The following is a 27575-nucleotide window of genomic DNA, read 5'->3' as shown; positions in this document are numbered from 1 at the left end:
AACTTACATGGCAGCCCAAGAAAGAGGTTTTAGAGAGAAAGATATAAGTGGAAGAGAATTGATTAAAAAAAATAAAATTTATAGAGAGAAAATGTGAAAAAAATAAGTTTTTTTATTAAGGGTATAAAAGTAATTTAATAATATGTGAGGATTACATTTAATTTTTAAATAGTGAAAATTGATGAGGTAAGTTGACAAGTGGTTAACAGTGTAATTAACCCCATGGTGTAGATGTCAAAGTTCAATAATATGTATGTCCCGTTTTGAAGTTAAAAAAGGCAATCATGTTGAATTTTACGTACCCAGAACATGGTGTATTTTACGCCAGTGATAACTGAAATTCCCAAAACATTCTTGAAAACCGAGTATTTTGTGCACAAGACATTTGAAAAGGGTGGAAAACAAATCCAGCCACGAATTGCGTACTGATCAAACTCTTTTTGTCACAAAACAAAGTACTGCAGAAGTTGAGTTGTAATCTGCCATATCTTAAAAATATACCTATATATATATAACTTACAAAACTTGAAGATATTCAAATACTAATAATCTCATTTAATTCCAATTTTTCAATCAAAAATTGAGATGAGGGATACATTATCACTTTACCGGGAAAAAAAATAACTCTGATGTGATGGGTAGAATTTTCACTGCTTCGTGCTGAAAAGTCTCCCCTCTACATGTGTGTACTATCATAAAACCAAAATATATACGCAGGTAGAAAAAGGCTTCAAAATTATTTCAGGGAAATTGAATATGGCGCAGTTTCACTCTACATTATCCAGCAAAATAGTCTTTTCCTACTACCAATTAGGAAGAAACATCCGCACCTGACATCTTTTCGAGCATTGAATATGCATATCATATTTCTTTTGCTTGTCACTGCACATACTAACTGCTGGAGGTTTCGCCAAAGCCTTGGATATCACAACCTGCATTTAGTTACAGAAAATCGTTACAATTGACTCTCAACCTTACTTTATTGAGCTTTTGCAAAGCTGCAAAACTATATAAGCACAGGAATTAAGAACTGAGAAATTGAACCTGCTGTGAATAGGTGGGAAAGAGGGAAAAGAAGAGGCTGTTACAGAATTTCTTTGATCTAGTTTTAAGCAGAAAGCAAGAAAAACAAGGCAGCAAGGCACATAGATTGGAAGTATTGGATCTAATCAAGTGGCTTAGTAAGAGATTAAAGCAATTCATACAAAAATTAACCAAAGAACAACTAGGATCTCAAAGGATTACCAGACTTGTTGTTCTTGAGATGAGGGTTTCAACAAGAAATTCTAACAGTACAAGGATTCTTTTTGAGGCTGCAAACAAACTGACAAGTTGATAGCAGAACAATGGTTCAACCACTATATGGTTCAGAAGATTTAACCTGCCTTATACCCAATACTCTCTTCTTTCTTTTCTTTTTCTCTTTCTTCTTGGTTGTTAAAAAAAACAAAAGAATTTGGATTCAAATTGGAAGACCTTCTACTATACTCCTGGAGTAATACTCTCAACCAATCAAAAGAGGGATGCATACCACCTCATGGGAGATGATTGGTGTTAAGAATATAAATGTACAAATGGCACCAATTGATTGGTAAGATGTACTACTCCAGAAGTATAGTAGAATTTCTCTCAAATTGGAGTTGCATATGGTGTCCTAATAGATCATGACCTTTCTGTCCCATTTCCATGTTCAGTATTAGCTAAAAAGTTAGCCGACAATCCATATTAAATTACTGAGCTGGACAGAAGTTTGCTCAAGGCCAAGAAAATGAATGAAAAAACAATGTCCCTAACGTGTAAGCAATATTTTAGTAGAGTTGAAAAGAGTGAGGTGTTCAGGAAGAACCCCCAGCGCCTGTAGCCTTATTTTGTTACTCGTATTAATTGTTTGTGTCAACTAAAATATACGGAATAAGCGAACTATAATAAAACATAGGTTCACCTCAGTTCTATTAACTAGACATTTTAAAAGAGTAAACAAGTGAAATTCAACCATTTTCTTTCTTGTACTTTTTCATATCAAGAAGTACCCTAGCAGATAAAAAGAAAAGTGAATTCCAAGAAAATAAATATCTGCAAATTTGTATATACCTTCAGGAAAAAAAAAGGAAGAAAGAAGAGAGAAATATACTCTCTATACTTGCCTCAATTCAAACATAAGGTTGAGCATGTGCATGATAATCAATCGCAAAGATGCAACAGGAGCACTGAACAATCACAATAAAGCGGGCATGAGAGATCCCAATGTCTCTTTTTCATTTGTTGCATGCAAACACTTCTCCAATTAACCGCAGCAAACAATATTATTGCACAAAGAGCTCTATTTAATTGTAGCAGAAGCTGAGGCTGTTGCAGCCTCTGCAATCAGGGAGACTGGTTGTCGAGCCTGCAAGCATGCGCCTATGTCAAAAGGGTGCAGCTCAGAACCATCAAAAATAAGATTGACACCTGGAAGAGTCACTTCTTTACTATCAACTTCATCAGTATCAGCTTTTGTAGTGTTCACTAGTGGGGTTTCTTCAATAACCCGTGTAGCAGCCTCATATACTGGAGTTAGAGCATACGATCTGCACCATATTGAAAATTCTACTATTTGAATACTTTTAATTTCTAGTATCAAAGAAAGAGAATCTTGAATCAAAGTGTAAAAGAACAATATAGCACATTTTTCATCGTATTTAGAATTAAAAAAATATTTAGCAATTTGTTCTCTCCATGCTCAGTTTTCTATTCACTTCTATTAATGTTTAAATCCTTCTAAATATAGTACAAAAAATTTCCAATCAGGAATAAATTAATAAATAACGATTTGGACTAAAATTGCTGAAAGAAAGCATGTTATTTATATAACTTTCGCAGATAGCATTGTTTAAAACCACCCCTACAATTCAAGGTTAAATTATGCATACATGTTAATACTGATTAAGTAAATATGAAAGGTGATAATCATTAGAGAAATCAGTCAACACATGTAAACAGCAAAAAATTATGCACACACCTTAGAATGCTACCATCAAAACTCAGAACTTCAGTCCTACAACGGTGCCGACTAGCAAGTTTTAGTCTCTGATGCTCGCTTAAGGCTCCTGCAATGGGAGAAGAAGGGTCCACAAGGGGATTCCATCTTCCACTGGCATAATTCATAAGATGCCGAGGTGAGTCATGTGCTTGCTCTTTCTGATAAAGAACTCTGGCAGCAGGACCTGTTGCTTGATACTCTGCACAGACATCACGCAACTTTTTCCGAAGGCCTTGCATGGCATCATGATGCCCAGTAAAAGACTCCGATTGAAGCAACTCTGATGATACGACTCTTTGACAGATTTTCTTGCACAATTTTGGGCTAAAAAGGGGCATGCCGAATTCCACACTAAGTGGTACCCATTCATATTTCTGATCATCAGGCACGAACTGATCAGATTCCCTTTCAATAAAAAGCTTTAGCATGCGAACATAACCAATTGTTGATAATCCCATCCTCCTTGATAACTGATTTAATAAGGAGTTCAATCTCAAACTCTCGACTTCAGATAGACCAAATTCTTTCTCTAGACAAGCAATTGAACCATCAGAGATATTGAGGGGCAACGGTATATTTATAGTAATAATTCTTCCAGATTCATCAAGGTCAAACTTACTCAGAGGCTGCACTAGGACAGCTGAGTATTTAAGCAGTGAATTTAAACAATGTAAAAGCACACCTCCCTTGACCAAATTACCCTCAAACTTACCTCCCAACCCTCCAATTGTAGAGCCATCCCAAGACCATATGAGGGCTTTCTCACAACCAGCCAATGGTGCAGGAAGCAAACGTAAGCATTGTCCTTTCATCAGAACAACTGACAATGGCCCGCTACTCACAGTTGAATATAGCACCAATTTCATCCATGGGGTCAAGGACGAATGACAAGGAGGGCCAAAATGGATGGGACCTTTAGATCCAGGAAGAATTGCTGAATGAGGAAGAGGAATAATTGATACAACAATATCAAAATCACGAAGAAACAGCCTTTCCAAAGTTTCTGGTGCTAGAGCAGCTAAGCTTTCACAGCGAAGAATATCCACATGGTATTTCCTTCTCTTCCTCAAAGTTCCTATAACAGTATCAGACCCCTCCACAGGAACAAGTTTCTTATCATCCGGGACAGTTAGGTCTGACCTAGAGACCTCACTTACAGAACTGCTGTCTTCAGATAAAACAACAGATTTCTTACCAGAACTGCGTTCAGAAACAAACTCAACCAAATTAGAATCATTCCGAGGCATCTCTGAATTCATGGAATGTCCAATGTCTTCTTTAGCTTCATGGGAATCAGAGTTTCCCGGTTTTTCAGTCAATGGGATGTCAGCTATCAAATCAGCAGCATTGTTGCTCAATGCAGATGCCCCCATCTTATTGCAAACTTCCTCTAATTTTGCATCAGTAGCAATTCCACCTGCTAGCAGGCATTCCAGGACACAACGGAGACTGAAGACGTGATTTGCAAATTCCTGCAATTCGCCCTCAAATTTTGCTCCCTCTAGTGTGCTCAGATCCTTACAGAGATCTGCAATGCTAGCATGTCCTAGCTTCCCTGCCTCATATAATGTTACAGCATGAGATTTCAATCCTGCAAATAAGCAACTGGCACAAATTAGATTGGATAAGAAAAGAAACGACCTAGACCTTTCAGAATACATATGAACACCCCAAAACTTCACACTAAGTGCTCAACTGGCACAAATTAGATTAGATAAGAAAAGAAACGACCTAGACCTTTCAGAATATATATGAACACCCCAAAACTTCACACTAAGTACTAAATAGGACCAAAATATGCCTCAACTTATTATCTAAAATGGGACAGCTAATAGGCTGCAAGTTCCTCTGCTTGCACCTAGCCTAGGTGACAATCGGACTACAAAGATTTCACTTGCAGTCTTCCTTCATAGTAGTATGAAAAACACAGAGAAATTGCAACATCTGAACTATTTGATTCAAACTGGAACAATCAAAACAGATTGTCTATACAGATGACTAATCAAACAGTCAGAACTCATTTAGCTTGCGGCAAACTGTTACAACTTAGGATTTTTGAAGCACATAATTTAGGAAGAAGAAGAAGAAGAAAATTGAGAGAATAGAAGTTTGTATTAATTCTTTTGATAAACTGCTAATACAGAAAAATGACCTTTATATAGGAGAGTAATTACTCGGGTCAACTAATTGAAATCTCCAGTTGGCATTACTTAACAACTAAGAAACTGACCAGTATTGACCAATACTTAGAACTTAACAGAATAGCTACTTTCCTGCTTTATTCCTCCTTTAATACGTAACAATACCCCTTTAGAGCATTCTTGTCCCCAAGAATGATAAAACTCAGGAAACTGAGAACTGATAGTAGATTCATCCTCCCAAGTGGCATCCACTACTGAAAAACCAGACCACAGAATTAACAACTGTGGAACTGAACAAGTACCCACCATGGCCGTGCGAGTATTAAGGACTTTAGTAGGCTGGATATCCCACCCATCATCAGTGATAGGAGGAAGAGTAGTAAAAGTAGAGATCGTAGGATCCAAACGTTTCTTCAAAAGAGACACATGGAAGACAGGATGGATTGATTTTGCTTGTAGGAGGTAATTGCAACTTATAAGCAACAGAGTCAATGCGCTCCGGAACTAAGAAAGACCCATAATACTTAGTTGATAGCTTAAGGCAAGTGCGAAGAGCAACAGCAGTCTGGCGATAAGGCTGCAACTTGAAGAAAACCGTGTCACCAACATTGAACTCTCGATCAGAACGCTTCCTGTCAGCAACTTGCTTCATGCGATTTTGAGAAGAGGTTAAACACTCCTTAAGAAAAGAGTTCATAGATTCTCTGGCTTGAAGGAAATCTTCAACCGCATCAACAGGGGAGTTTGTATTAGGGACCACAGGAAGTTGGGGCACACTTCCATATAAGGCTTGATGAGGACTCATCTTAATGGAACTATGATAGCTGGAGTTATACCAATACTCAGCTAAACTCAACCAGCTATGTCATTTCTTAGGAGAAATAAAACACATACTCCTGAGATAATGTTTCAGACATTATTCAACCTCTCAGTTTGACCATTTGTTTGAGGATGGTAAGCACTATTGAGCTTAAGTTGAATGCCCAATAGCTTCATAAGTTCTTTCCAAAAGACACCTGTAAAAACCTTATCCCGGTCTGATACTATGGACTTAGGCATGCCATGTAACTTGAAAACACAATCCAAAAATGCCTTGGCAACCTGAGCTGCATTAAAAGGGTGCAAAAGTGGAATGAAATGGCCCGATTTAGTAAATCTATCTACCACCACCAAGATAGTGTCAAACCCGCCAGATTTGGGTAGTTTCTCCACAAAGTCCATGGAAATATCCTGCCAAGCCCCTTGAGGAATCATGAGAGGTTGCAGAAGTCCTGGATATGCAGAATGGTCTGGTTTACACCTCAGACATGTGCCACAAGAAGCTACAAAAACAGTGACATCCACCTTCATTTTTGGCCAATAAAAATGCTACTGCAATCGAGTGAAAGACCCCTTAACTCCAGAATGCCCAACAATTGAAGAACTGTGACACATACCACAAGTCTATTGCACAAATCTGTACTAGAACCAATGTAGATTCTTTGTTTGAAACGTAAAATGCCCTATTGCAAAGTATATCTTGGGTCACTAGCAGGTTGAATGGACAACGGTTGGATTATAGCAGATGCAATTGAATCTCCTGCATAAGAATGAACGATCTCTTCCAACCAAGTTGGAATAACTACTGACATAACACGAAGCTCTACAGAATCCTCCATCCGCCTTGATAAGGCATCAACAACTTTATTTTCCATCCCTTTTTTATATTGAATGGTATATTCCAACCCAAGAAGCTTAGAAATACCTTTATGTTGCAAGTATGTATGAAGCTTTTGCTCCAACAGTTGCTTGATACTTTCATGATCAGTTTTGATGATGAAAGAAGTACATTCCAAATAATGTCTCCAAACTGTGCAAGCATGTAAAATGGCCAACAGCTCTCTCTCATATGCTGACAAAGACTGATTCCTAGGGCTGAGACTTTTAGACAAAAAACAAATAGGTCTGCCCCCTTGCATTAACAGCGCACCAATACCCATTCCACTAGCATCACACTCCAATATGAAAGGGCTGAGAAAAATCAAGCATAGTTAAAACCGGTGCTTGTGTCATGACCTGTTTGAGCTGTAAAAATGCAGCTTAAGCATCATCATTCCAAGCAAACCTATCCTTCTTCAATAACTCAGTCAAAGGGTTTACTAAGAAGGCCATACCCCTTAATGAACCTTCTGTAATATCCTGTCAGTCCAAGGAAACCCCTCAATCCTTTTAGAGTAGTAGGAACAGGCCACTCTATCATGGATGCAATCTTATTAGGATCTGTAGCAACACCCGCAGATGATATTACATGGCCCAAATAAGTGACAGAGGACACTGCAACATCACATTTAGAACCCTTAGCATACAACTGGTGATTGGAAAGGATTTGAAAAACTAATTCCAAATGTTTCAGATGAGTAAACTCAGAATCACTGTAAATGAGAATATCATCAAAAAACACCAGCACAAACTTTCTAAGATAAGGTTGAAAAACTGTGTTCATCAAGGATTGAAATGTAGTAGGAGCATTTGTCAATCCAAATGGCATCACCAAGAACTCATAGTGACCAGAATGAGTCTTGAATGCAGTTTTAGGAATATCCACTTCATTCTTATCTGGTGATATCCAAACCTGAGATCAAGCTTAGTGAAAACCTTTACTCCTTGTAACTCATCAATGAGTTCCTGAATAACAGGAATTGGAAACTTGTCCTTAACAGTGACCTTATTAAGCTCCCTAAAATCAACACGAAATCGTCAGGTTCCCTCCTTTTTAACTAAGAGAACATGAGAGGCATAGGGACTGGTGCTAGGTTGTATAATTCCACTATCAAGCATTTCAACTACTAGCTTCTCTATTTCATTTTTCTGATGAAAAGAGTAGCGATAGGGCCTTACATTAACATGTTCATCTGTTTTAAGAGGAATAGCATGATCATGGCTCCTTTTAGGAGGTAAAGAGGTAGGAGGAACAAAAATGTGCTGATATCTAGTTAATAAGGGTAGATAAGCAAGAGGTGCCTTAGGTACATGCTCAGGAAGGTTAATTGATTCCTCAAAAGATTGCTCCTGAACTGGTATAAGAAACAGGGTTGAAGAAACTCCTTTCCACCCTTTAGAAATCATTTTACCCATAGATTTAAGAGTAATCTGTTTCAGCTTAACTTCCTTATCCTCCATTCCTTTAAGTTCAACAGTCTTGCCAGCCTTATGTACTACTAACATATTTTTGTCAAAATCAAAAGTAACAGGTGTATGCATACGCATCCAATCAGCCCTTAAAATCATATCATAGTCTCCCAATTCTAAGACTCTGAAATGAAAAGCAAACCTGGTCTGATTTATGGACCATACACAATCATTACACTTAGATTGAACCACCAATTGCCTATCATCCGCCACTATGACTGTCGACGGCTTAACTCGCACAAGAGGAAGCTTCGTAGAATCTGCAAAATTAGAATCCACAAAGCTGTGGGTACTGCCACTATCTATTAAGATCTGAATAGGTCGCTTCTGCAAAATGCCTTTCAATTTAAGAGTACCACTGGTCATTCCCCTTCTAAAGCATGAATGGACAGTGAAATCTGCTCTGGTAAAACTTGTTCTGCCCCTTCTTGAGTTATTTCCTCACAGCCTTGTTCTGGCTCCTCCATATCTTCCTCCAAACTGTCCTTAGTGTTATCATGTTCAATTTCTTAGTAGTATAGACATGATCAAGAAAATACTTATCATTGCATTTCCAACAAACACCTGGTGTGCATTTGACATAAGAATTTGTATTACTAGTATGAGGATGGCTATCAGGCTGTTTCTAGTTACGAGTATTTGTGATTGGTGGTTTGGTATTGGAAGAATTCCATGGCTTATTGATTGAAGGAGATCGAAAATTAGGTTTAGCTTTAATTGCTTCCAACATAGCATTAAATTGCGTTTCCTGAAACTTAGCTTGCTTAATTGCAGAATAAAGATCAGTAGGTTGAAAGGATCTTACCGCTGAACGCAATTCCGGCTTAAGTCCGGCGATGAAACCGTTTTTATAGAATGCATCAGTAATCGTTGGATAAAACTTCTCCAATCTGAGTTTGATTTCCCCGAATTGATCCTGAAACGCATCCACAGTAGTAATCTGTCTGAGCTGTGTTAACTGCCCAACTGCATCTTGAATTTTAGTATCAGGAAATCGCCTAATTAATTCCTCGACAAATTCCGGCCAACTACTCCTAGAATGCAATGGACTCCAATTACGGAACCACTTCTCAACACGACCTTGCAAGAACAGACCTGTGAGATCTACTTTTCTATCATTTTGTACTTCAAAGATCTGAAAATACTTCTCACATTTTCCGATCCGATTTTCGACTTCATTTCCGTCAAAGGACGGTAACTCGCATTTTGGCAATATTTTGTTGAAATTCGCAGGTTTAAAGGTGTTTGAGTCAGAGATTTGAAAATTGGCAGGAGCACTTCCTAGAATTCCTTTTCCATGATTCGAAGTAGAATCATGAGTTTGAGAAGGAGAATGAATGGATTCTAGATTAGGTTGGACATTTTGGCTAGAGTAGCCATAGAATTCTGGAAAAGTTCTTCCAGAGCATGATGAGAACTGAGCTGGTCTTGGCGAATCTGATGTTGATCTCGCATGAGCATATCTGTTCTAGCATGCTTAGTCAATTGAATATCCTGGAGTTGAGCTTGTAATTTCTCCCGTTTCTCCGTCGTAGTCTCCGATACAGTCAAATCTTTGAGTTGCGATTCCAACTGATCCATGGATGCGATAGCTTGAAAAGTTGTTGCTCTGGTTTTCTGGTACTGCTTGTTAACCATTCACCAAATTACCAGAGGATCTTGAATTTCTGATACCAATGTTACAACTTAGGATTTTTGAAGAATAGAATTTAGGAAGAAGAGAAAAAAATTGAGAGAATAGAAGTTTGTATTAATTCTTTTGATAAACTGCTAATACAGAAAAATGACATTTATATAGGAGAGTAATTACTCAGGTCAACTAATTGAAATCTCCAGTTGGCATTACTTAACAACTAAGAAACTGACCAATACTTAACAACTACGAAACTGACCAGTATTGACCAATAATTAGAACTGAACAGAATAGCTACTTTCCTGCTTTATTCCTCCTTTGATACTTTATTCCTCCTTTGATACGTAACACAAACATGTCAACTCATTGAGTTCCAATACATGATCAACAAGGTCAAAAAAATAAGATTGTAAGGCATCCATCTGGTATCTTGTAAATACAAGTTCACAATGAACTGTTTAAAAGAACAGATTAAACAGCTTTACAACTGTATGTCTTCATGCAGTAAATCTCTAGGCAGGCAGATATAAGGCATCCTCTCACCAGGTATTAAGACATGAGTTGTCTTTCTAACAACAAAAGTTATAGCCTCAGCACCGGTTGATTTAGATTTATTCAGAAGTAGAGTTAGGTAAACTATCATGATCTTCGCGAAATGTTACTTCTGTTTTACAAGTAACACTAGTACACCATCACCGTGATACTTGATAAAATGAATCAATTGCTGATGCCTTTTTATTGCTCTACTGATTCAGGATAGACATGAAATATAGGATGCTCTTGGGCATGTTCTAGCATAGATAAAGGTGTAAAACTATTTCAGTAAACATGAAAAGAAACATACTTGGGATATTACAAGGAGAAAATGTCAACCAGGTAAAAGAAAAGGCCTCATAGGCTGCCATAAAAAACCCATACTAAAAGATAGGAAAAAGCCGAAGAATTCAAGAGCTTGACGAGGAAACAAACAATAGATGCCCAATCAAAAAAAATTCCACAAAGTGGCAGTTCATAGGAAGATAATGAAAGAGAAAACTAATTCCCTCCTACCCATTGCACTGTTGGATTGGAAAAGAACAAGGACTAAATTTATGTGTTCACCAAGTCTACAGAAATTCATATCTTTGAACAAATATATATATATAATATATATATATATTACAAAGGTCTTCAGATGGATAAGGCAGGTGTTAAGCAAAGGACAAGAATAGAAATGACAGGCACATTAAAAAGCGATAATTTGAGGATAATGAGTAAAACTTTATAAAACCTTTCTGAGAGATCCAATGTAACTGATGGGAAAAATATGTGATTAAAAGACTTTCTGATTCAGATATATTAATATCCAAAAGCATAAGATCATTTAGGACATTTTAGAAATGTCCCGATGAACTGTACATCCTTTCAACACCTGATTCAGTCTTCCAAATAAAGAGCTCAATATATTGGCAATTAGCATTTCAAATAAAAGCACCTTTATAGGAACCACAAATTACAAATTTTAATTCAACTATAAATTACTCATACTGAAATTTCAGACTCCCCCCATACATGGTTAGTTTCTTGTTTTTGCATTCTCAAGTAAAAACAGAGTGATACCTGGTGAAACAGATCCCATCATAAGATAGGATGTTATATTAGCATCAACTATAAAAGCAACACGAACATAGCCAGAACGTGGCCCTTTGTTGTCTGTTCCTGAAATATCACCATATTGAGCTGCATCACCATCTGTTGACATTGAGCTTATACTAGCACGAGAGGCATCTTCTTCATCAATAAGAGCAATCCTAGGAGTTCCAGATATCTTGGTTTCTTGAAGAACAGACCCTGGATCAATCAATTTCACTGCCCAACCCAGACGACAAGCAAAAGATGCAGCAGCCTGAAGCTGAGAAAGGTCAGCCTGCAATGTTGTTGCTAGTTCAGCAACAGTAGCATTCTCACTAGAAACAACAAAAACTGCATAGAGTAACCTGAAAGATTCAATTACCGTAAGGATCTTAGTTTTACTGCCACAAAACATCAATCGAATAGCAAAACAATCATATTTATTTTACTAGCTGCCTTACTCCTCAATAGGATCTTCATAAGACTGATCTCTATTTGAAACAAAACCTTCAAGCCTGCAAACTGAGCCGCATAAAACATTATTGATTTGCTTTTGGAATTCATACAAGAGAAATGAATAGGCTTCAATGGATGTGCATATTCATTAGAAATAATACCTTATGAGGAAATCTATTTTGAACAAGTTTAGGAAAGCAAGACATTATTGAAATCCAAATAATATCCAAAGCATGTCTCAATCATTGAAACAAGCAGTTGTTAGCAAAGTGTCCTACATATTATAACCGTACATGCTACATGCCAAACTAGAAAGTTGAATTCTAGTTACTGCCTAAATGATCTCTCTTTCTCTATCTACGGAGAAAATAGAAGAAAGTTAAAGTAAGCCATAGAAATGAAATTCAAATAAAACCTTTGCTGAACCCGGAAAAGTTGTTGCATTTTAAGGATAGGTAAACTTAGAAGCCTAGTTTCATGGTGATTGGGAAAAAAAAATAAAAAATAAAATAAAATTCATAATGTACCCTTAAAACGATCATCAGGGTAGACAGGGACATCAAAGAATACTAATCCGCGTCGGTACAACCCTTTTACAATGTCAGAATCAAATAGGATAAATGCATTGGCTTCCTCCTTGCAGACTTTATCTATGGTTGCCATCTCTTCTTCTGAGAGTTTCTAGAAAGGCAGGAGTGCAAAATGAGAAAACTGCCATCAGTACCAAAAAGCTTGACCATTTAGCATCCAGATACATAAAATAATCATTTGCATGTTGGCATGTGACACAACAGTACCAAAACGGGAAATAAAACAAAATGGCCATAATTTAGATTCAAATGAACAAATGAAAACCTTACCTTAAATTCTTCAAGGGTAAAGTTGACAAGACAGACTCCCCACCACGGCTCAATTGCAAAGTCAACAGGTTGGATAGGTAAAAGTTCTTTTGCAATTGACTTATTCAATTTCCACATGAATTTCTGCATATCACCACATGCTAATCATGGTTAATGTTCTGTGAGTGCTGGTTCTCAAAACCTAATTGGGAAACATTTATTAGAGAATCTAGTCGAGCCTGATATTTGTAATAGAGTATTTGTGGCACCAGCAAAGGTTTAAAACTCTATATATTTCAATCAGATCATTTCAAGATAATGACCCTAGAAGTTACATGACTTGAACATGGAAAGATTACCTCCATGCACATAAAACTAATAGTACAATCAACTTATATAAGTCCAAGATGTAAATAGTTCCTGCTACATGAGAAATGGCATATTGCTGAAGCAAACTTCCAAAGATGAACATACTACTTAACTGCTACAATTCCGCATAGGAAAAAGCATTGGATTGAGAAGAAAGTAATCAGAAATAGGTTTATAGCTTCTTCCCCCTTCCCCACCAACCACCATCACATTCACATGGACAATATGTTGGGTAAGAAGGTGCAGAAAGTTTGCTTATAATTCTTAGATGCCATATTTTAGAAATTCAAGTTACAGGCATTCTTCAGTCCAATAAATTGGAGAATGCACGTACTAGTTGCAATCTAGAATGTTATACTTGCATGTGTACTTGTACAAAAATACACCCACGTGAATCTATAAGCGGGCACACCATCTGAACGACTACCTTAGATCTACACTTGTTCATGATATCAATAAATTCGTTTCTCCCTATTCCTGTAACTCGTAAGGCATCCGCAGCACTAAAATTTGGGATACTGTCATATGGTTGCTCTGCATAAAATAGAATATCATCAGAAGGAATGAATAACCTACATGTCAAAGCTCATCAATATTTAATTAGCAGGAGTTAACAATATAATGTGGACACATTGGCATTCAATTTCAACTTGAAGAAAAAAGTATATTACCATTTTTCATGACCTCAAATATCATATCACAGTAATATCTGAATGGTGATACCCTCATCACACGACATACATACTCTGAAAGGTGATAAGGGAACAGCTGCATGTAATAAATCAATAAGTCAAATGCAAAGATAACGATAAAGAAAAATCACTCTCCGCTCAATGTCAAGATTTGTATAATTGATTGTTTCATCAGTTTATGCTATTAAGATTACATAAATTTAGTAACAACTTGCTAAAGTACATTCCTGGTAGAACTGCAATGTAGCATATGGTCAACCTGGCCAATGACTACTCTGTGCTAGTTTTTGGCTAAACGATCATTAACAAACCTATGAGCTTTGACTCTGATATTGTAGTTGTCTCCAAGAATGTAAGCATGCATGTTCAAAACCATATGAAACAAAAAGAAAAAATTTGCCGCAATACATCTTAATATAACACAACCAAAACATCCAATTGCACTGCCCCTTTCTAGGAAAATGGAAGAGAGGTGCATTAACACCAATGTGGCTGTTCGAAGATACACTATTTTTTGGTTCGTATTCTAAAATGAGAACAATAATTGAATTAGAATTTGAAGAAACGTTTAAAATAGAAAGTTAGAATGGCACCAGCACACACAAAAAAAAACATGTATTGGGAACAGGGGATACTTATATTGCATATGGCTACGTATAACAATTTCTGTACAACACATACCGCCAGATTCTTTCGCAGATAACGCATCATGTCTTCATAATATTCACCTTCTTTGCATACTTTGCGAGCAAAACTGGTGTTCCATTGGAGTCTTTTCTTAATGCAATGTTCAACTATCCTGCATTACAAAAACATTTAAAATAATAATAATGATTTCGAACTATAACAGGCAAATTGGGGATGGGGGTGGAGGGAAATGAAGGGAGTTCAATACAAGTAACCTTATGATTAGAGTGAAACTAACGCATTTACTAGCTTATACAAAAAGCAGACTGCAAACGTATTCATTTCAAAAACTCTTCAAGCAAGCTTACGTAAATGGAAAGGAACCTTCAGATATGTATTTGAATATGAGCAAGAAGGCATCACGTTTTCTTCATCTCTGCTCTTTCACACAAATATATGTAAGTGTGTGTGTGGGGGGGCAATAGATAGAATTCAGAATCCATTCTGGATTCAATATGACTATGTTCATATTTTCCAATTTTATTGCGGAGTAGTTTTCTTTTTCAGGTGCAAATATGCACAATACTAAAATGCCAGATCCAGATGCTTAGAACAATTCAAACAAGTCCAACACAAGAAACCCATCTAACCTTCTGTGCCATTCCTCTTTAGTAGTAAGAGTAGCTTGAAGCCTTTTCGGGAGATTCTCCCATTGGCATTCCTCCTTTATTGCTTTCAATATAAGCTGTTCCTCAACTGTCACTGGAATCCGCTGCATATCTTGAATTCACTCTATATGCTTCCTGTAATAAAACAGCTAAACTATAATATACTATGTAACTACCTCATTAAATCTACTCGAATCAACCGGAATAAGCTTAACATAAACCTTAAACCATACTACATGAAATGTAGATATGAACTAAAGCAAATGTATTACTGCTTGCATGAAACTAGGAGGATGAACTAAAGAAAAAACTGAACCAAAATCAGATCAGCAGACATTAATGTAAAATTTAGCGTTCGAGAAGAAAAATGACAATTGCTCCAATGCAATGCGACAATTGATCAATGTTGTAGCATCCATCTATGTTGCAATTAAAGAAAGGAGAATTGTACACGTAAAGGAGTTTTCTGTCGGATGGGTTTGACCAGAAGGAACTGAGAGGAAAGGTACCTGAGTTTGCTAGCGGATGGCGGATCGAGTTACGGTTGGAAGCAAGATCTGGAAAATTGGGAACTAGGCAGGAAGGAATGTTTGAATAATTAAGCTGCATGCCTGTATAATTATGGTCTGTGTATGACCTCCGTTGTTTTGCTTGTACGATTTCGACCCGGTTTCTGGTTTAACCGACCCGTCCATCAAGATTGGGACATGGCATTACCTGTCTGAACGATTAAATGCGTCTGCTCAACCAGGGCCTTATTTTCTTTCTTTACGTATAATTTAATCCATCTGGATTAATTGAATGGAATTTTTTTTTTTTTTTTTTGAGAATTGAATGGATTATTAGTGGATTAAAATTTATTTTATTTTCTTTTAATCATTTATCTAATTTCTAGAGGGTAAATTACACCTATGGCCACTAAACTTTATCCATTTTAACATCATGCCAACTGAACTTCAATTTTTAACGGTATCGCCACTAAACTTTGCACCTTTTAACACCGGTGACCATTCAACGCCTCAAAACGACCGCCTCAAAATTAAAAAAAATATGAGTTAATGATATTCTAAGGAACTTTAATTCTTGAAATTTTTCATTTTGAGGTCATTTAGGTGTTGTTTGGTTAAGAGACAGTGTGAATTTTTAGAGAGATAAAGCTCCAAAAAATATGATTTTGGAAAATAAAAAATGTGTCTCATGATTAATGTCATTCTGAACAATTCTTGAATATTTTCATTTTGAGATCGTTAACGGTCATTTTGAGGAGTTGGTTAAAGTTCAATGGTCATAATATTAAAATGGATAAAGTTTAGTGGTCATGGGTGTAATTTACCCAATTTCTCGAGCTTTTAAATGTTTTTTTTTCACTTTTAATATATAACTAGTATCTGACTAAGTGAGCATTCGAACTTCCTGTTGAACTTTCCATTGATACGCCTGTAAAAAGAATTAGAGGTCAGAGAGGGGCCGGACTCCGACGAACCCGTTCTGATGTCTAAGTCAGTGGGTGTTGGAAGGGTTGAGGAGTATGAACTATTTTAGAGATAAAAGTGTTAGCGTACCCTTTAGTGAGCTCATACATGTTTATTTATAAGGTTTGAGTCGAGCCTCTCTTCTTCTAGGAATCCTTCTTTTATTGAAAGTCTTATTTTAGGAGAAGTCTTATATGGGGAGAAGTCTTTGTCCTAGCCGCATAGGGGTTTCCCTTAATGGGGAACATTCCATGGAAGTTCTTGATGGATCTGAAGGCTCATGGTACTACACGTGGTGTTAGCTCCAAGGGTCCCTAAAGTGACACGTGTTCTTATTCGTTTTATACGATAACATATGTCCTCCCCCTTCTTTTCTGAACTCTTGCAGGGTTTGGTAAAACGGGGAAATAAAAATGTGTTTTTCAGCTTCGGTAATTTTCCTTCGGTATATTTTATTGTGTGGGTGTAAATTCCTTTTCACACATATCGCGAAGGTTTTCTTGGAAATTGTTTGGGCCCTTCCATCTAGCATGTGTTGTCTAGGTGGCCTGTTTTTACTGGCCTCTTTTTTCGGGCTTGTCAGGGGCTATGGAATGATGGTTATTTAATGATTATAGAAGGCATATTGTGCCTATTTCTATCATTTCTTCTTCGCCATTTACTCTTCTCATCTCATATAAAGGTGATTTGTGTTTGCTCATAGTTGTTTTCGCTATTTTTGAATTCCTAGAACTCTCCCATTTTTTCTTCTGCGTTTCGAGCTTCGACCTGTTTGTTTTCTTCATTAAGTTTCATTTTTCTTCTTCCTTTCTACTGTAATCTTTCATTTGCTTGCAACGGGTCACAATAAACCACATGTTGAGGAGGTTTCTGATTTTGAGACTATAAAAAAACCATTATCCCTTAGCTAAAAGTTCATGAGCAACCCTATATTTTAAATGACCTTTCCCTAACTGAGTTGGTTTCACAATACCCTGAATTTGAAAATCGGGGTTTTGTTGTGCCCACCCCGAATCAAGTAATAATTAGGGCTCTATAAGGCCATCTTGGCTTTTACCATTTGTTAGCCCAAACTGTCTTGTTCACAAAGTAGGGAAATAACCCTCAAAGCAAGGATAAATTCCTGTTCCAAGGCATGCATCCTTGTGGGTACCAACTTGCAAGTAGGTCTAATGAAGGAAGATCTGCTAGAGGTAGGAGCCAGATGTGTCAGAATCTTTCAGATAAAAGGTCCAAGAGCTTTTGGGCAAGTCCTCAATGGATTTATAAAAAACAATATAATCAGTATTAGACATCCACAAAGAATAGAAGAAAGGTTTGGCTCCCACAGCATCAAAAGAGCTCTCACAAAGAGCCACCTGCAGCCCAGCAAAACTCTCTTGCAAAGGGCTTTCTCCCATCAAAGTGGGGAAGTAGGAGAATAACCAAAGCTCCAGGATCCACACGGCGCCACTCAGCCTGGAAAAGGGATCATTGGTAAAAGACGGATGGATCTAATGGTAGACAAAACCTAATAGAATTTTCCTTAAAGCAAATGAAGCTCCAAAAGCCTGAAACTTAGCCACCGGCAAGGAGTCCAGGGTTGGCATTCCTCCCCAAGGGAACAACACGAACTTTCAACAAGACCCAATGAAACACTACATGCTCTTCATCAATCGGAGCTTGGGTTGCAGGCAGGGAAGCATAGACCGCGATCATCTTGTGGTAACTAGACAAGGGGGCTACATTGAAGTCTTTGTACTCCTTTGAAGAGATCTGACAGGACACGTCCGGACCAACCACATGCAGGTGAGTAAGAGCCACAATGTCCCGGAGAGTAATGGACATGGGACCTCCAGGGAAGATGAAAGAATTACAATGACAGGACCACATCGACAGTGCCCCTAGCATCAGCCCTTCAGAGAAGATGAGCTGCTGAGAAGTTAGCTTGATGAAATTGGAGATATGTTGCCTCTCCCATTGAGCCCTATAAACCGACCTTAGCCATTTGATCCAATCAGTCCAAAGTGAGGTATAGCGCAGCCAGGTCTTGTTCTTACCACTAGAGGGAGGGCGGATGAGATCCTGGTAAGTTAGCAGCTCATGGTCCGAAGCTAGAGGATAGGGGAAATCCGACAAGGCAGTAGTAGGAGGACAGTTGGTTATAGTATACAAAGTCTGCTGAAAGAAAGGGGAGAAAATAGACCCTAAACTCAGAAAAGGGTAAAACAAGAAAGAAAGTTAAAAGCGAACAAAATAAAGAAGAAAACCTACCAGAGGGCTTGGTGTCGAGGAGGAACCGGTGTGTGGAGTAGCGGAAGATTTCGCCATTTCTGAGAAGAAAAACACATATGCAAGTAAGGATCAATGCAATGAAAAACGAAAGCCAAAAGCAGGGGAAGAAGAAAGAAGGCAGAGACAAAACTTATCGGAATAAGAGAGTCGCACGTGGGAAGAAGAAGTTGAGTTCCTTTGGGAAATTGAAAAATGAAGTGGAGATCCTCAGGTGAAAAGGGAGTGTTTAAAAGAAGAAAGAAAGTCGAAGAGGTTGAAAACGGCTAGGAGTGTATTGATGGAAGAGTTATAGCTCGAATAGGAGTTATAGCGGAGTCAGTTACAAGCTCAAAAAGTTGACAAGTCATTATGATCAGCCGCTAGGAGTGTGAAAAGGAAAAAGGGCAAAAGCGTCCAGGTATCAGCTCTACATTCGAGAACTAATACCTGAGGGGGCAATTATTTCCCCTACAATCACGTTGGGACTAATTGAGAGGGATCAGCGTAGAGAAAGCGCCAGCAAGAGAAAGAGCCAGATAATGGTTCTCAGTTAGCATTACCCATGAGATATAGAGCAAGCTGGCCAAAACGACTAGAGAAGCAGTGTTTCTTCGAGATAGCAGCTTACTCCATGAACTGAGGATAGAAGGGAATATAGGACAAGAATGTGGGTGGTTCAGGGGATGTGGTGTGAATCCACAACGGAACTAGAGCTCGTGTGTGCAAAGAGAGCCAATTAAGAGAACGTGGGGTAGTGGAGTAAGAACGTGGGAGCAGTGGTTATTAGCACCACGAAGCCCCATTATTTAAGGAAGAAAACAAAGAGGAAGAAGGATCCAACTCAACCAATTCAACAACAATGAAATGAAATCAAATCAAATCCTAATGGAATTCAAACAATTCTCACATTACAGACTCTAGCTATTCTACAGCCTTAGTTTTATTCATTCGAATCTTACTTTCAACTTGTAAGCTCTAGCTCTAGTCTCTCAGTTTGATTAATATAAACATCTCGATTCAATTCAAGCAACGTTTTCTCTCTTTAAGTTCTTTCATTTACAACATCTTAGTGTAGTCATAACCAGTCTTCTAAGTTCCACTACGAACTTTAAGCATTTTATGTCCTTTAAGCTTTTTACACTTTCGTTTGACTAGAAGTTAGATCTTAGCTCTCAGCTGTTTTTGTAGTTTTTCAACAAAACTACTGGCATGCTCGCAATCCGATCCAATCCACACCAAAAAGGCGCGAAACAACTATCAATCCATATTTTCTTCTTTAACGCTTCCTGATTTCATCTTTCTACCTGTAATGATTCTTCTAATCTCCGATGATAACAGGTCCTCTGGATGAAAACTTATTACAATGGGCAGTTAGAATAAGAGGCCCCCAATACACCCCATATGAAAGGGGTGTATTTCAAATCCGAATCCGCTACCCTTTGGAGTTCCCAACTAGACCTCCAATAGTAATATTAACTTATCTCATTAAGATATATGAACCTACATGATATTGCATTATACACATACACTAATCAAACTATCCTCCTATTCTCAGTTTCGCTTCAGGATTAGGATCTATCATCTTAATATGGCTCCTCAGGGGATGATTTCTCTTCCCCGTCTCCTTTCTCGCCTTGCCTATCCCACTGCCACGGTATAGATCTGCCACAATTTATCTAGTTCATTTTATAAACATTTAATCATGTTTGCGATCTAATTAGTCTATGCATTTTGTAGCTGTTGTGGCATATATTGGGGTTTAGTGTCCTATAGACAATTGTTGCAGGATACAAACTTATTGTAAATGAATTGTTCTTTATATCATTTGTTTTAATAAGATATATGTTTTATAACTATATAAAGGCAATCCCTTTTAAAGCACTAAATAAAGTCTAATAAAAGGAAATCCGTAAGTTTGTTTAAAGTGATTATAAAGTGTTCATACAAGCATGAAGTGAGACAAAACTTTATAATAAACTAATAAACTTAAAACCACCCCAAGTCAAGTGATATGTTTAGGATTGATATATCACTGTTGAGACTTGTATGTAACAATGTCTTCTGTCCGACAGAAAGCTGATCTCACAAGCTTCATATATATAGATATCTGGACAGTTACATAGATCCGATGAAACGTCATTCATTAGGATTGGGGATCCGACTTGAGATAACAGGATGGGTAGATTCATCCTTGTCACCTGTTCATCTCATTGGTATTAATAGGTATAACTAATCATCACACTCAAAGGAATGTTAATTGGTCATCCTGAATTACTGAATGTGAGACTTTGATCGCGTGGTCCCACGATCCTTAACAGAGATGACTCTGGGGTGTGAACTGCAAAGGTTGGGTGTCACAAGAGGTAATGTCAGGGTAGTTATACATTGGATTGAGCATTTATCACTCCCGATGAATGGGAGATACATCCAAGGATCGCTTGTGGAAGACTCGACTCTAAACCCTTGCAAGGTGATAGCTTAAGAGTAGAAATTCGGATTTCACTTAACCTATCTTTTGAGTTGACTCGGCCAATAACAAGTAAAATGAACGTCTCGCTATATGTGACTTGACATTACCCATAGTCATAAGATTCAGTTCAAGGATGTAGTTGATAAAGGATCGTATTATACCGTAACTAATACGGAAGGGTTAACGACAGAATCAACCTGTCTTCTTAACGGACTCTGGGGGAATGATTATGGACTTGCCAATAACATACTCTGTACATCATTCCGTTATGCAAGGGATTAAATATAATTCTTAAAGAAATTAATTTAATAGGTTGCATACGGCCAGAAGTAGTAAGGACCTAATGGATCACACATAAGACTTGGAACCAAAAGGAGAGATGGATATGATTAATAGATGGAAGCCCAAAATTAAGCCCAGTAAGGCCCAATTACATGGAGGGGTCGAAATTTATATGTATTTGAGTAAGGAATTAATTTATTCCATTCATCCTAATTTGATTAGGATTGTGAAATTAAATTAATTAAGAGATAATCAAGTTAGGAGTTTTAATTAGATTAATATACTCCTATTATTATCTAACTAGGTTATTTATTATTATCCTAATTATATTAGATATATAGTAAGATAATAATTAGAAATCCTATTCCGAATTGGATTCCTATTAAGTAACCTATTCCTATCTAACTAGGGTTTAGATACAAGCAAATATATATACCCCTCCTACATGTGAATTTCGACCTAAGCCTCTACCCTCCCCTAAAGTGATTTTCGAAATTGCTTAGTTAGAGAGAGAAAAGAATTCCCATCCCCAAGTTCGTGGACAAGAATTCATTCGGCATTCCATCGATTGATTAATCTAATTCATCCCTCTTTCTCCTTGATCTTGTGTTGGTTAATTAGAGGTAATCTATTTTGGTTACATCTCATAAGGGTTGATTCTAATTTAACCTCACCGTGTTCACGAAAGAAGAAAAACAATCAAAAGGGAGAAATTCGTTTTTCTTTGCCTACATCAGGTCAGTTCACTATTTCGAGGATTCCCAGAGATTGAACCGTCGGATCGTCGCGATGTTTGGACAGTAGCTTCTAGACATATTCTTCCACGTTTCCACCGAAGGGATTGTCGTTCAGAGGTCTGGAAGGTCTGTTTCGAATAGGGGCAGATTGGTAAACAGTTTACCTCTCCTTTGAAGTTGTGGGCACTTCATTTGCAACGGTAGATTGATCAACGAAAGGTATTTCTTCTTATTCCTCTTTATATGAAATAACGATTAACGGATCCTATGGTTAAAAGGAAGTAGGCTAAAATTTTTATATTTTCGCTGCTATACCTTAGCCCTATTTCCAACAGTGGTATCAGAGCCATCGTTAAATCCGTTATTTCATATATGAAAATATAGAAGTTTTCAATAGGATTGAATAAATATTTATGGTTAGGATTAATTGACAAATAGTATTGATTGATTAATTCTAAAGATAAATAAAGTTTTGATTAGTTGTTAATTAAAACTGATTATGCTTATGTTCCTAATTATTTCGGTTGATAATCATTATAACAAAATCTATTAGTTTTATGGTTAGATTAATAAAATTAGTTTTATTGATTCTAAAGATAAAACGGAAATCTATTGTAGTTTTTTCCTATTTCTGAAAATCGCTTTTCAACCGTTTTGAAAATCTGATATATATATATGTACTTTAAAATTAGTTTTGAATATAAAATATATATATACATGTTTCGGAAATTAATAGTTTTCTGTTTTGATTATCGAATGAAAATTCGTTTAAAAGTTTGTTTTACCAAGTTGTAAATCAAAGCGTTAAATGAATTGAAATCAAAAATAATTGGGACATGCATAATCAACGTTTTATATGGTTATATTAATCTAAGAATTAATATAAAGATACAAAACGATTAGAAGTAAAATTGGATGAAATTAATTTGATAAGTTAATGTGATTAACATAAATATTACATAAATCAGTTATGTAATCAACCAATTAAATTTATTTAATTGAGTCTTTGCATGTTTGGAGTTATGGACATATTTGGACCCTCTTTTATTCTTTTGGTATTTTTGAAATAGGGCATGCGCGTCCTGCCTTTCTACTATCTATTGTAATTTCTCTTCTCATCTGATTCCCTTCAATTCAATTGAAGTTTTCTTTTAGTAGTATAGAAAATTAATATGTAATTTTCAAGGCGCCATGGAGAAGACGGAGGACCTAAAGAGAAATATGTAATAGTTAGTATTTCCTTAGGTTTGCCCTTTTATTCCGTCTCTGGCTCGACGGAATAATTTAGATGATATGTCCATAACGCCAATGTATGTGTGAATGTGTGTCTGATGTATGCTAAAGCAAATCAAGACTAAGTTAGATTATGAGACTTAAATAAAAATCCCTCATTAAAAAGTTAAGTAAATAAATAAGTTATTAAAATCGGTTGCCCCTCCCTAATATTATAATTCAGCCGGCAGTACTGGGGGCCTTTGGGTTGTTGGCCAAAGTCAAGCTCGGGGTCTTATGGTAACACCTGGATTATCGAAAATCGTTCTTTCATGAATATGGGGTAATACTTAAATTAGAGTATGATAATTGGATGGGCAAACTCATGTTGTCATACACTAATGGGCAAAATGGTTGGGATTAATATGAATGACATATTAGTTACTAATGTGGTTAGTAACCCAATAACCTAGGAATCGCATTCGAGATGTGATTGATTGAATGAATCTACCTAACGAATGAGACTAGTTTGTTGGCTAAAGTTAAGGCGAAATCTCAGGAGTTAGGATCCTAGCTCACTAAAGGATTTGTGAAATTCTTCGAATTAATATGAAGGGTTATTAATTTGGCAAAATAGTGGGAGCAATCTGAAATAAATTAAAAGGCCTATAATTTTAGATTGTTATACTTTAAAGCAAATGAATAACATACGTTTACTCTTTTTCACTCTCAGTTTAATGAAACACTCTTAAAATCATGACTAACACCAATCTGCAAAACACATTTACCGATAACAAGTTGAATAGTTCAAACTTCACCGACTGGTATCGCAACCTCAAAATTGTTTTGAAGTTCGATAAAATAGGGTATGTATTTGATACATCGATACCCCCTATCCCTAATAATGATGCTCCAAATCGAGGAAATCGATGCTTACAAGAAGCACAAGGCTGATGACGATCATGCCGGATGCATCATACTTGCATCGATGACATCGGAATTACAAAGGCAACTATGCCTGTTCCATCATCATGCGCCTAAAGGAATTGTTTGGGAAACAAACCAGGTGCAAACGCTACGAGATATCCAAATGGTTATATCGTTGCAGGATGCAAGAGGGCACATCAATCATGACACATTATGTCAAGATGATTGGCTATATTACCAAACTTTCTAATATTGGATTCGCGATGGATAACGAACTAAGTGTAGACTTAATTCTTCAATCCCTCCCAAAGAGTTATTCATAGTTCATCATGAACTATCAGATGAATGACTTGCAAACCTCTCTTGAAGAGCTTGCAAATATGCTCAAGTCAGTTGAGCCCAATATTCAGAAAGGCAAGGCAATACCGGCTATTGTCATATAGGGATCAAAGAAGTGGAAAGGGAATTCTCCCGATCCTAAACATCCCAAGAAAGGTAAGAAAGCCATGCCCACTAAAGTTAAGGGAAAGGAAGTGAAGAAGCCTAAAAGAAAGTACCACTATTGTGGTGACATGGGGCATTGGAAGAGAAATTGTTCTTTGTACCGAGCTACCCTCCAGAAGGGAAAAGCCGGTACTCCAAACATCTGGTGTGTTCTATATTTCGATAAAGAACAAACATTGCGATTTTTTATAGAGATGAGATTTTCTATTTTTCAGGAATATCACAAAATGGGATTTATGTGTTAGATTTCTGTTTTCGCAATTGATACCAAAAGACATAAGCTAGATAATTCAACTTACTTGTGGCATTGTCATATAAACGAGAGACGCATGCTAAAGCTACATTCAGATGGGCTTATAGATCCAATCGATTCTGAATCATTGGAAACATGCGAATCATGTTTAAAAGGTAAAATGACAAAGACACCCTTTAGCAATAAAGGTGAGCGTGTATCAGACACTCTAGGACTCATTCATTCAGATGTATGTGGCCCTATGTCAGTCCAAGCAAGAGGAGGATTCAGATACTTCATTAGCTTCATAGATGACCATACTCGCTATGGTTATATCTACTTGATGAGGCACAAATCAGAAGCTTTTGACAAGTTCAAATGCTTCAAGAATGAAGTGGAAAATCAATTAGGAAAGAAAATAAAGACACTTCGATCTGATCGAGGTGGCGAATATCTTTCTGATGATTTTCTGAATTATCTAACTGAATGTGGGATATGCTCACAATGGACACCTCCCTATACACCACAACACAATGGTGTATCCGAGAGGAGAAACCGTACCCTATTAGATATGGTACGATCCATGATGAGCATGGTCTTACTTCCAAAGACGTTCTGGGGCTATGCCTTAGAAACTGCCCTCTTCACCCTGAATCGAGTATCAACTAAATCCGCTAGTTCCACGCCATATGAATTGTTCGTTGGTAGGAAACCCGTGTTCTCTTTCATGAGAGTATGGGGTTGTTCAGCATATGTCAAACGCGTTGCGTCCGACAAATTAGATTATAAATCTGATAAATGTTTCTTCATTGGATACCCTAAGGAAACTATGGGATATTACTTCTATCATCCAGATGATCAGAAAGTGATCGTATCCAAACACGCAACCTTCTTAGAGAAAGAGTTTCTCGAAGAAACACAAAAGGGAAGCGTGATTGAACTCGACGAAGTTCAAGAGGAAGAAACAACGACTGAAACAACGGAGGCGGTCGAGGTACCCGAAGAAGTCCCATTAGATGAGACTCCAGTGGCACCTATTCGTAGATCACGAAGAGTTCGTGAACTCCTAGTTAGATATGGTTTTCTAGTGGGAGATGATGACGAGGTTCCCGTGTTAGACGACGAACCCGAAAACTACGAAGAGGCTCTTACTAGTCCAGATTCTAAAGCATGGCTTGAAGCCATGGATTCTGAAATGGATTCCATGTATACTAACCAAGTTTGGACTTTGGTTGATCCACCCGAAGGGATAAAACCCATTGGGTGCAGGTGGATCTTCAAAAAGAAGACTGACATGGATGGAAAGGTTAGCACCTACAAGGCTAGGTTGGTAGTGAAAGGATATCGTAAAAAACAAGGCGTTGATTATGACGAAACCTTCTCTCCCGTTGCTATGTCCAAATCAATCAGAATCATGCTTGCAATTGCCGCTCATTTTGATTATGAGATTTGGCAAATGGATGTGAAAACAGCTTTCCTAAACGGAAACCTGCTTGAGGATGTATACATGATGCAACCTGAAGGTTTCATATCAAAGGATGCAAATAAAGTTTGCAAACTTCAGAGATCCATTTATGGACTCAAGCAAGCATCTAGAAGCTGGAATAAGCGTTTTGACGAAACCATAAAACAATTTGGTTTCGAACGAAATTGCGAAGAAGCTTGCATTTATAAGAAAGCAAGTGGGAGCTTTATAGCATTTCTCATACTATATGTGGACGATATACTGTTAATGGGAAATGACATTGCTCTATTACAATCGGTGAAAGTATGGTTATCCGGTAACTTCTCAATGAAAGACCTTGGTGAAGCAGCCTATATACTTGGTATAAAGATCTATAGAGATAGATCGCGTAGACTGCTTGGTCTTTCACAGGCTACATACATTGAAAAGGTGCTAAATCGGTTTAGCATGCTTGAATCGAAACGAGGTAACTTACCCATGGTACATGGAGTAAAGTTAAACAATCATCAATGTCCTAAAACTGATGATGACAAACGACGCATGGCTGTTGTCCCGTACGCCAGCGCGATCGGTTCGATTATGTATGCTATGCTATGCACTAGACCTGACGTAGCGTTCGCGTTATCTGTAACGAGTCGCTACCAAGGGAATCCGGGGTGACGAGCATTGGATTGCCGTCAAGAACATTCTTAAGTACTTGAGAAGGACTAAAGATATGTTCCTAGTGTACGGAGAAGGAGATCTGAAAATTGAAGGATTTTCAGACTCTAGTCATCTCACAGATGAGAATGATTTTAA

General features: G+C 37.3%; 1 protein-coding gene across 2 annotated transcripts; it reads right to left on the bottom strand.

The window, feature by feature from the left end:
• Positions 1–459: 459 nt before the first annotated feature.
• LOC136235263 (uncharacterized) lies at positions 460–15964 on the bottom strand. 2 transcript variants are annotated; one of them, XM_066024856.1, is made up of 13 exons: positions 15733–15964; positions 15206–15358; positions 14610–14727; positions 13908–14004; positions 13664–13770; positions 12889–13011; positions 12556–12709; positions 12034–12094; positions 11561–11937; positions 2999–4610; positions 2145–2567; positions 831–932; positions 460–689 (listed from the first exon to the last, which is right to left on the bottom strand). In XM_066024856.1, the coding sequence occupies exons 2-11, from the start codon at positions 15331–15333 to the stop codon at positions 2321–2323; spliced, it is 3024 nt and encodes a 1007-aa protein (XP_065880928.1). In that variant the 5' UTR covers positions 15334–15358; positions 15733–15964; the 3' UTR covers positions 460–689; positions 831–932; positions 2145–2320. The 2 variants fall into 2 exon arrangements, with proteins under 2 accessions (XP_065880928.1, XP_065880927.1); XM_066024855.1 differs by having other exon boundaries at positions 460–932.
• Between the last annotated feature and the right edge of the window lie 11611 nt (positions 15965–27575).

This window comes from Euphorbia lathyris, chromosome 7, assembly GCF_963576675.1.
Source record: "Euphorbia lathyris chromosome 7, ddEupLath1.1, whole genome shotgun sequence".
NCBI lineage: Eukaryota > Viridiplantae > Streptophyta > Magnoliopsida > Malpighiales > Euphorbiaceae > Euphorbia > Euphorbia lathyris.
The sequence above is the reverse complement of the archived record's forward strand: the minus strand, read 5'-3'. Positions and strand labels throughout refer to the sequence as shown.

Coding starts and splice junctions, on each gene's coding strand:
- LOC136235263 (XM_066024855.1), bottom strand. CDS start 15,333: ATGCAGCGGATTCCAGTGACAGTTGAGGAACAGCTTATATTGAAAGCA. Junction 14,005..14,609: donor ATCTGCGAAAGAATCTGGCG/GTATGTGTTGTA, acceptor TATTACATGCAG/CTGTTCCCTTATCACCTTTC. Junction 11,938..12,033: donor TATGAAGATCCTATTGAGGA/GTAAGGCAGCTA, acceptor TGAATCTTTCAG/GTTACTCTATGCAGTTTTTG.